This window comes from Ascaphus truei, chromosome 3 (assembly GCF_040206685.1).
Source record: "Ascaphus truei isolate aAscTru1 chromosome 3, aAscTru1.hap1, whole genome shotgun sequence".
NCBI lineage: Eukaryota > Metazoa > Chordata > Amphibia > Anura > Ascaphidae > Ascaphus > Ascaphus truei.
Window position 1 is genome coordinate 185,959,270 of NC_134485.1, and position 9,642 is coordinate 185,968,911.

Consider the following 9,642-nt stretch of genomic DNA (forward strand, 5'->3'; position numbering starts at 1 on the left):
GCAGCGGAGTTACCGGGGCCTTAGCCTAAGGATGTGTCCTGGTTCACCTAGTACACCGCCTGGGGGGGAGGGGAGCTAGGCTTTTAAAGCCCTCTAATGAGCCAGCTGAGATCAGGGTAATTTAACTCAGCCTGCTCTAAAGGTGAGATTAACCAGATCCACGCTGGAGTCCGCATCTATACATAGGATTTCCCTGCATAGTTATCAGATGGATAATTTACCCTGTGACACTGGCATATACAGTACAGTACCAATGTGTTCAGCTATGTTCTCATTTAAATGACTACTACTGTTGATATTATTTTCTAATGTGCTTATCGACAATGCTAAAGAACATATATAGATTTTATGTAGGTAGATAACCATATTGGACAGAAAAATTATTTGTTATTGATAAAGAATGCGGGCTGCAGAGATACCGGCATCCCCACGGAGGTAAGTATCTCTGGAAGCAGGGGGAGACCCCCTGCTTCAATCAGATAATAAAAACAAATTCCATTTTTTTTTTAAAGCTGTAGTGCATGGTGTTTTACTGCTTTAATGCCTCACTCTTCAGAATCATCAATACATTTTTGGCAAATGTTCTACTTTTGCATGGCAAGCAGTGCGTTGTCATACAGTAACTCCCCCCAAGCCTTGGTAATGCAGCTCCTTTGAGTTTTTAAACAGCAATTATAACTATTATATTTTGCAAGTCAATAATTAAACACAACTTCCAATATTCATTAATAGTCATAGCTCTCTTCAGCAATTTTATTAATTTAATAGGAGCAAGTGCAGATTTTATATTTCCTTTGTGTGTTTTAGGTTGCTTTGCTTTAAAACAGTGTAAAAATGGTTTGGATAATAAAAACTGACTGGGGCTATATGCAGAGATGTCCAAGTTTCTTCTTTTTTCCCTGACTTGATCTACCGTGTTTTATATGTTTCTTTATGTACATAGATGAGATTTGTCTTTTGTTAAAAAAAAAATTGCCCTCAGAACAACAAATATTAATTTTTCTTCCTCATAAATAACTGCTGACCAGTATTTGTAATAATTTCCTAACTTTAGATTCTATTAACTTTTACAGAAATGTTTCAGACGATAGGCACTATTAAAGGTGAAGTCTCATGTACTGTAGGACAAAAGTGAATTAATGACAGTGATATGTTTAGTAGGTTAAAACCGCATGATTGATATCATCTTGATTTGTTTTAATCATTTAAAAAATGTTGTATGTAAAGATTGCAATCTGGATTGTAGGGTATGATTAAATGTGTTTATTTCTGCCTTATCTTCTTTCCTCAATAGATGATTGACAGACGTGTATAAATCTGAGTACCTTCTCTTTAGGTTTAAGCAAACAAGATTTACAATCAGCTGTCTACTCAGAATACATGTTAAAAGCGAAAATTAATGAACATTTAAAAAAAATTTAAATAAATGTATTTGTTTGAAAGATTTTGGTAGCTGAGTTTTAACCTTTTAAATGTGTCATTGTCATTAATGTCAACTGTCCTTCCAGCTTTGCCTTAAAAAAAAAAAAAGGATGCGGTTTAGCCATTGAGGGTTTTCGGGCTATTGTGTTACGATTGATCGCTTTGTATTATATTTAACTACCCCCATAGTGACGTTAAAGGAAACAATATATTAAAAGTTGACCATTATTGCATGACACAAATAGCATACTTATGGCCGATGTAACTATTTTTAGGTTTGCAACGTTGTATAAATCACCAACTCAGAAGGAGGCTACCATACCATATCAAATTACGGTAAGTAGTAATCCTTAAAATAGTTTGTTTGCATTTCTCTTTCTTTTCTTTGTGATGATGGTGATGGTGGTGGTACAAGATGTTGGACTTATTCTTCACTAGACTACTATGATTTTTTTGAAAATATTTTATTTAATCTAAAGTGAATTCATTGCAAAATGGAGAAACTGGATGCACCCATCCATGCTTCAGGACATCGTTGACTGCTACTATTTATCCATTTTTCTTTCCTGTACCTCAGGCACTAACATATAGACTGTACAATCTTTAAGGCTTATTTTTTTTGTATCATTGTACAGTATAAAATAAGACATGCAGGTGAGCATACAGTTGTATTTACATTTATATATATATAAATATATATATATATATATATATATATATATATATATATATACAGTGCTTGACAAATCACCCAAAAATCTACTCGCCGAGCCAAAAAATCTACTCGCCACCTAGTCCCGCCTCTAATCCCGCCCCAACCCCGCCCCCAACCCCGCCCCCAGTCCCTCATTTAAAAAAAAACAAATTCCTAGTAAGAACATTCGTTTTTGACATTAGTTTATTTATTGTATTACATTATACTACAATTAGTCGTGTGTGTGTGTGTGTGTGTGTGTGTGTGTGTGTGTGTGTGTGTGTGTGTGTGTGTGTGTGTGTGTGTATAAATGTCGAATCTAGAAAAAAAAGCCAGAATATTTAAAGCAGCAATCCCGCCTGGGATCTTACCTGATCCGCAGTCCCTCAATGTCCAGGTACCCTCATTCCGGCAATGTTATACATTGGAGGGGATGTGTTCCCTACCTGTCTTCTGGGTTGGGGGGGGGGGAGTTCCGATGTCTTCAGTGTGAAGCTTGAGTCAGATCTGGAAGTAAGCAGTATAGGTTATTTCAGTGTAGTATAGAGCAGTTAAGATATATAGGGTAAATAAGATATCCAGATCCCGAGTGTGAGAGAGTGTGGGGGAGAGAGAGAGAGAGTGTGGGGGAGAGAGAGAGAGAGAGAGAGTGGGGGAGAGAGAGAGAGAGAGAGTGGGGGAGAGAGAGAGAGAGAGTGGGGGAGAGAGAGTGGGGGAGAGAGAGAGAGAGAGAGTGGGGGAGAGAGAGAGAGAGAGTGGGGGAGAGAGAGAGAGAGTGGGGGAGAGAGAGAGAGAGAGTGGGGGAGAGAGAGAGAGAGTGGGGGAGAGAGAGAGAAAGAGAGAGTGGGGGAGAGAGAGAGAAAGAGAGAGTGGGGGAGAGAGAGAGAGAGTGGGGGAGAGAGAGAGAGTGGGGGAGAGAGAGAGAGTGGGGGAGAGAGAGAGAGAGTGGGGGAGAGAGAGAGAGAGTGGGGGAGAGAGAGAGAGAGAGTGGGAGAGAGAGAGAGAGAGAGTGGGAGAGAGAGGGAGTGGGAGAGGGAGAGAGAGAGAGTGTTAGAGAGAGGGAGTGGGAGAGAGAGAGAGAGAGAGAGAGAGAGAGAGAGAGTGGGAGAGAGAGAGTGGGAGAGAGAGAGAGTGGGAGAGAGAGAGAGTGGGAGAGAGAGAGTGGGAGAGAGAGAGAGTGGGAGAGAGAGAGAGTGGGAGAGAGAGAGAGAGTGGGAGAGAGAGAGAGAGAGAGGGTGGGAGAGAGAGAGAGAGAGGGTGGGAGAGAGAGAGAGAGAGAGGGTGGGAGAGAGAGAGAGAGAGTGGGAGAGAGAGAGAGAGGGTGGGAGAGAGAGAGAGAGGGTGGGAGAGAGAGAGAGAGGGTGGGAGAGAGAAAGAGAGGGTGGGAGAGACAGAGAGAGAGAGAGACAGAGACGGATAGAGAGAGACAGAGAGACGGATAGAGAGAGACAGAGAGACGGATAAAGAGAGACAGAGAGACGGATAAAGAGAGACGGAGAGAGAGAGACTAAGGCTGGGGCCATAGAGGGGTGAGCAGTTCGGAACCGCACTGACGCTGAGGCTCGCCTGCTGAAATCTGCGCGATTTCATGCCCATGCAGGCGAGCCAGCGGGCGCGATCGGGAGACGGGGGGAGACTGACGGAGGCGGGGCAGTGACGTCGCTGGGCCAATCCCCCGCGACGCACCGACGTCAACGTCATGGCGCCGTGACGTTGACGCTGCTCCGCGCTGATTGGATGTTTTCAGCCGACAGTGCTCTGAAAAACAGTTTTGCTGTCGGCTGAAAAATCCAGCGCCTCAGCACGCCTGCGGACGCTCGCGTGAGCCCCCTCTCAAGGCATCCTCATTGAGGATGCAGGGGCTCAGCACGGAGCGTCCGCACGGCTCAGCGCGGCCTGTCCTTCTATGGACTCGGCCAGAGAGCCAGAGAGAGAGAGACATAGAAAAAGAGAGAGACACAGAAAAAGAGAGACACACAGAAAAAGAGACACACAGAAAAAGACACACTCACGCAGAGACACACTCACGCAGACACACTCACGCAGACACACTCACGCAGAGACACACTCACGCAGAGACACACTCACGCAGAGACACTCAGAGACACACACTCACTCAGACACACACACAGGCACACTCAGACACACTCACTCAGACACACACACGCAGACACACACACGCAGAGACACACACGCAGAGACACACTCACTCAGAGACACACTCACTCGGAGACACACTCACTCAGAGACACACTCACTCAGAGACACACTCACTCAGAGACACTCAGAGACACACACTCACTCTGACACAGACACACACACACAGGCACACACACACAGGCACACACACACAGGCACACACACACAGGCACACTCACTCACGCAGAGACACACACGCAGAGACACTCATGCAGAGACACACTCACTCAGAGACACACTCACTCAGAGACACACACACACACAGACACACACACAGACACAGACACACACACAGACACACACACAGGCACGCACACACACACAGGCACACACACAGACACACTCACTCACAGACACACTCACTCAGACACACTCACTCACAGACACTCACTCACAGACACTCACTCACAGACACTCACTCTGTCACTCACACACACACTCACCGGGTCGCACGCGGCAGCAGGCCCCTTTGCACGGCAGCAGGCCCCTCCTTAAGGCAGCAGGCCCCTCCTTAAGGCAGCAGGCCCCTCCGCACGGCAGCAGGCCCCTCCCCCCCCCGAAGCACGCTCCCCGAACACCAAGCGGGGATCGGGGGCAGGTGATTAGGGGGAGATCATGCGCAGGAGGCGCGCACGGGGGAAGCTGGGTTGGCGCTTCCCCCTCCGTCCCACGTGGGTTGCGTGCGGGGCTTGCTTTGGGCTTCCCCCTCCGTCCCACGTGGGTTGCGCGCGGGGCTTGCTTTGGGCTTCCCCCTCCGTCCCACGTAGGGAGCGGAGGGGGGAGGGAGCGGAGGGGGCTAGATTGCGCGCGGCGCTTGTTTTGGGCTTCCCCCTCCGTCCCACGTGGGGAGCGGGGGGGTGAGGGTGCGGGGGATTCTGGGTTGCTGGGGGGGGCAGGCAGCGGGCCCACAGGCAGCACAGAGGGCCCACAGGCAGCACAGAGGGCAGGACACCCTGCTTGCCCTGTGCATGCGCGCCGGGACCAAGGAAATCGCCGCCATTTTTTTTTTAACTTTTTTTTAAAATGTAATGAACAGGCACCCGGCCGGGCTCCCCCTGACTCACGGAGATCAGGGGAAGGAGCTCTTCCCTGCGTTAACCCAATCAGGGAGGGAGATTATTTATTTATTAAAAAATAAAAAAAAAATTGGCAGGAGCAGGGGAACATAGAGCTGCAGCACGGCTCGCCAGCGGCCTAAATCCACTCACAACGGGCGAATGGTTATCATTATTTGTCGAGCACTGTATATATATATATATATATATATATATATATATATATATATATATATATATATATATATATATATGCAAATATAGATGTATGCTCATCTGCATGTCTTAGGCAGGTCTGCAACCCCGCCTTTCCCCATTATCAACCAGCATACAGCACTTCCACTGCAGCAAGGGATTCTGGGAAATGACATGCAAATGAGCACACAGTGTCACTTTTTGCCTCAATAACCATTTTTAACATGGTTCCCTATAGGCTTAAGCTTGCTGCATGGTCACAGCTTTGAGCACAGCCAGGGTTAAGGTGCATACCCAGAAAGACCACCCACAGACAGCTGTTTCGACCTTGATGGGTCTCATCAGTGTGGGGTTGATTTTACTGGGAATGCAAGAGAGGCTCAGCTATATTTGCATATTTGCTTTCCTGTGGAGGGTTTTTGTCACTTTTTTTACTCACCATAACTTAACACAGTATTATGGTTTATATATATATATATATATATATATATATATATATAATTAAATTATATTCGACAACAAAAAGAAAACAGGCGTACTCCTAGTGTAATAAGGGAAAAACAATTTTATGGGGCTGGACACAATAAAAAGTGCACACTTTCAAAAGCAGCTAGAACTTCAGGAGTTATGAGAGAAATCTCAAACACCAACAACTTGTAAGCAGATTCTCGTGACTTCAGTCGTGTTCCGATGCCTCAAACTCCTCGCACCCGGATGTGGAACCTGCACACTGTGTCTCCCGGTCTCGGCTCCCCCGGCTACAAGCACTCCTCCTATTCACTACGGCCCCTGTTTGGTATTCAATAGGACCTGCAGTATGGATCTGTTAACTGCTTTTTTTGCTGGGATGATTAAAAGTCCATTCTGAAGCGTCTGCTGAGTACAACTGCACTGCATGTTATGTGTATAGTCAAGGATTTGACTTCATCAGAGGATAATCTAACTAATCACTAAACACCTTTTATAGGCTATAATTGATTAGCATATAAACATTTACATAATTGTTTAATTTATAACAGATTCACTGAGAATTTAGATACCTCAATATTAACCCTTTCCATGCAGAAAATGACATAGATCCAAAAATTACACAATCATATCACTTAAAACATGATTGATCAAAACTATAAAATTGTAATAAGATGAGAGGAATATAATGTCTAGCCGAACCACATAGACCAACAGCATGAGTTAATAAACATGCAACACAAGACATTAAGTTGAAATAGTCTCATACTGAATGAAAGAAGAACAACTAGGTGCCATAATACAAATTACATTTAGTGTGATTTGTATTCGTGTATTTGATGTATAATACATAATCTTCCCTAATATTGACTGGAAAAAGATTAGAAAATAATCATCAACCTACAAAAGGATAAATGGATTAAACTATTCACTAACATACAAGGGATATTTAACCCTTTTAATTCGAATATGATTAATAACCCTCAACTGAACCCCTAAATGGGAAATCTTGCAGCTGTTCATGGACAAGAAGAGAAACCAACGACTGATGGCCATGATATCCTAGATGAATAAGCCTATTCAAATATGACTATTACTTATTATAATAAATATATTGAAAAAATGTGTGGTGGTTGTTATACAGCAGAGACTGCGACTATTCTAACACAAACCAGTGGCAATTGCCAAAAAGACCCAGGTACATGCTGGATACATGCTTTAAACTTGCCTTAAACTAGACCCAGCATTTCTGCATTGATTAATGGCCCATCAGATTAACAGCGGGGGTCCCTGGCAGTCCCATTCAAACTGAATGGGACGGCCAGGGACCCCTGCTGTGTTAATCCTATGGGTCATTAGTCAATGCAGAAATGCCTTAAACTTGCCTTAAACTAGCCAGGTTACACCCAGCACATACCCAGAATGTAACCGGGCTAGTTTAAGGCAAGCTTAATAATAGTTATGGTCACGTCTGTATGTGTGTTTATGTTAGATGCTACTAATTACAGAAACAAAATATATTTGACATTATAAAACTACTACATAGGCACCAGCTCCAAAGGGAACACGACAGGCTGTATCCGAACCAGACCTCAAAATGAATATTACTTTGAACCAGATAGAATGGACTACACTACAGTACTTATATCGATGCAGTCATTTAGTCCACTTGGATGTAATGTACCTAAGACATACATCCATTACGTCTCTCTAATGCATAATCTTTTGAACCTATCTCCCCCCATAAAAGAGGGTGAGATAGATTCAATACCCATAATAGATAGAGTACAGGGATCTTTACCATGAACCGATTTGTAATGTCGGGAAAGGCTGTGTAAATGAAAACCATGTATCACGTTTCTCTATATATAAAGTTAATGCTACATTATTAAACTAAAAATGTGTTGAATATTTTACAGCATGAAGGTTTTCGAGATGCCCAAGCTTCTGAACCTGGAGTGAACCCACCAGAATCTGAAACAAACCCACGCAAGCGTCCACGATTAGAAGCTGGTGAGGTTTGACAGTAGCACGACATTCTATTGACGGACCTTTCAAGATATCAGGATTTCAGCACTTTTTAAACGTTTGGCTAATATGAGATGTTTGTGGATCAGTTATACTTTGTATCTTTCCTGCATCATCATAGCTTTTGTTTGTTTTTTACGAATAAAATGTGTTTTTGACACTTGAGCAATGTTTATTGGATAGAAAACTACCATTATATTAAAGTAGAAGTCACTTTTTGTTTTTTTTGGGGGGGGGGGTGGTTTAAGCTTACGTGAACTAATCAGCTCTGGGGATCCCCATTTTCCCGGTTGAGAAGCACTTTTACCACAGAATGCCTTCAGGGTAAGATTTTGTCCCGGTGGCCAATAGAAAGTTGTAATGTCATCAGAAGATGACATTGAAACTTTATATTGGGACTATTAGACATTTGTAGTTTTTGGAGGTTTAAAAAAACTGAACATAAAACAGCACGAGAAACTACAAATATCTCGTGATCCAGTGGAATCCCGGATCAGAGATTGCCGCTTTAAAGCTACAAAAAGAAAAAGTGAATGCATTAGAAGAAACTTTTCAACAATTCCTCTTCTTAAAATTGCAAAAGAAGGAAAACTTAAAAATGTATAACAATTATATAATTGTCTGTCTCTTCTTCACTCTCTTTATTCAACATCAAATGCTTCTTAAGTGGAGCAACACTCTTTCACAGTATTCAAATCACATACTGTAGGTTGTTTTAGAGATTTTCACCAAGGTTTTTTTTTGTTGTTAAAAGAATAGAATCATTTAACTTTCTCACATAACAATGTCTGCTCATCTCTTCTTAAATTACTCTCCTACCACGTTTTGGATCACCTACAAAGTTCTCCTTACCTTCAAGTCTCACCACCTAGTCCCTATATATCAATTTTAATCACTCATTATGTCCCTGCTCATCTCCTGTTCTCTGCTCATAAATCTCCTCTCCACCGATAAAGGGACAATCTAAGGCCAAAGTTAATTAATTCTAGTGACAGGTTTTATCTGGGTAATTGATACCTTTGTTACCCAAATCTAACATCTGTAAGTTGTTTTAATTTATTTTTTAAAGTTAGACTTGCGAGGTTCCAAAAACAACTATAAATGGCACTGTGGAACAGTTCACTGCAAAGTGCAACAAATTGGAAAAGTTCAAACCGGGCTCCTGCTGATAGTCCTTTGGGATCTTTATCTGCAAAACAGTAGGAAGTCTCTCCTCGGACCGCAGGGATGATCATATAAGAGAGAAAATAAACACAGTCATAGTGAAATACCTCCGGTATAAGGTATAATAGACGGATATAAGACAGTTATAGCACAGTGTGGATGGAGGTACAGAAGTGGCTGTTCTGAACAGTGTAATACCAAGGTATTACTGTACTGTGAAATTATTTTTCCTCAGTGTACCAAAAAGGCAAACTGACTAGGTAGGTACAAAAATGTAATAAAGATACGATTAAAACAAAAATTCCATGACAAAGATTTTTGACATCACGACGACTGGTTAAAATTAGAAGGTAGGTAAACAAGGAGAGATGTCCGGCACTATTTGGAGCATCGGTTTTGGAGTGTATTCTCCATATC

At 42.9% G+C, this 9,642-nt stretch overlaps 1 protein-coding gene across 1 annotated transcript in view; it reads left to right on the forward strand.

Moving 5' to 3' along the window:
• RAD51C (RAD51 paralog C) overlaps positions 1-8,221 on the forward strand; it is a 114,131-nt gene extending 105,910 nt beyond the window's left edge. The window contains exons 8-9 of the mRNA XM_075589777.1: positions 1,698-1,758; positions 7,953-8,221. Coding sequence (XP_075445892.1) covers positions 1,698-1,758; positions 7,953-8,057 — 166 coding nt within the window. The 3' untranslated portion in view covers positions 8,058-8,221. The remainder of the gene's footprint in view (positions 1-1,697; positions 1,759-7,952) is intronic.
• Positions 8,222-9,642: the final 1,421 nt, after the last annotated feature.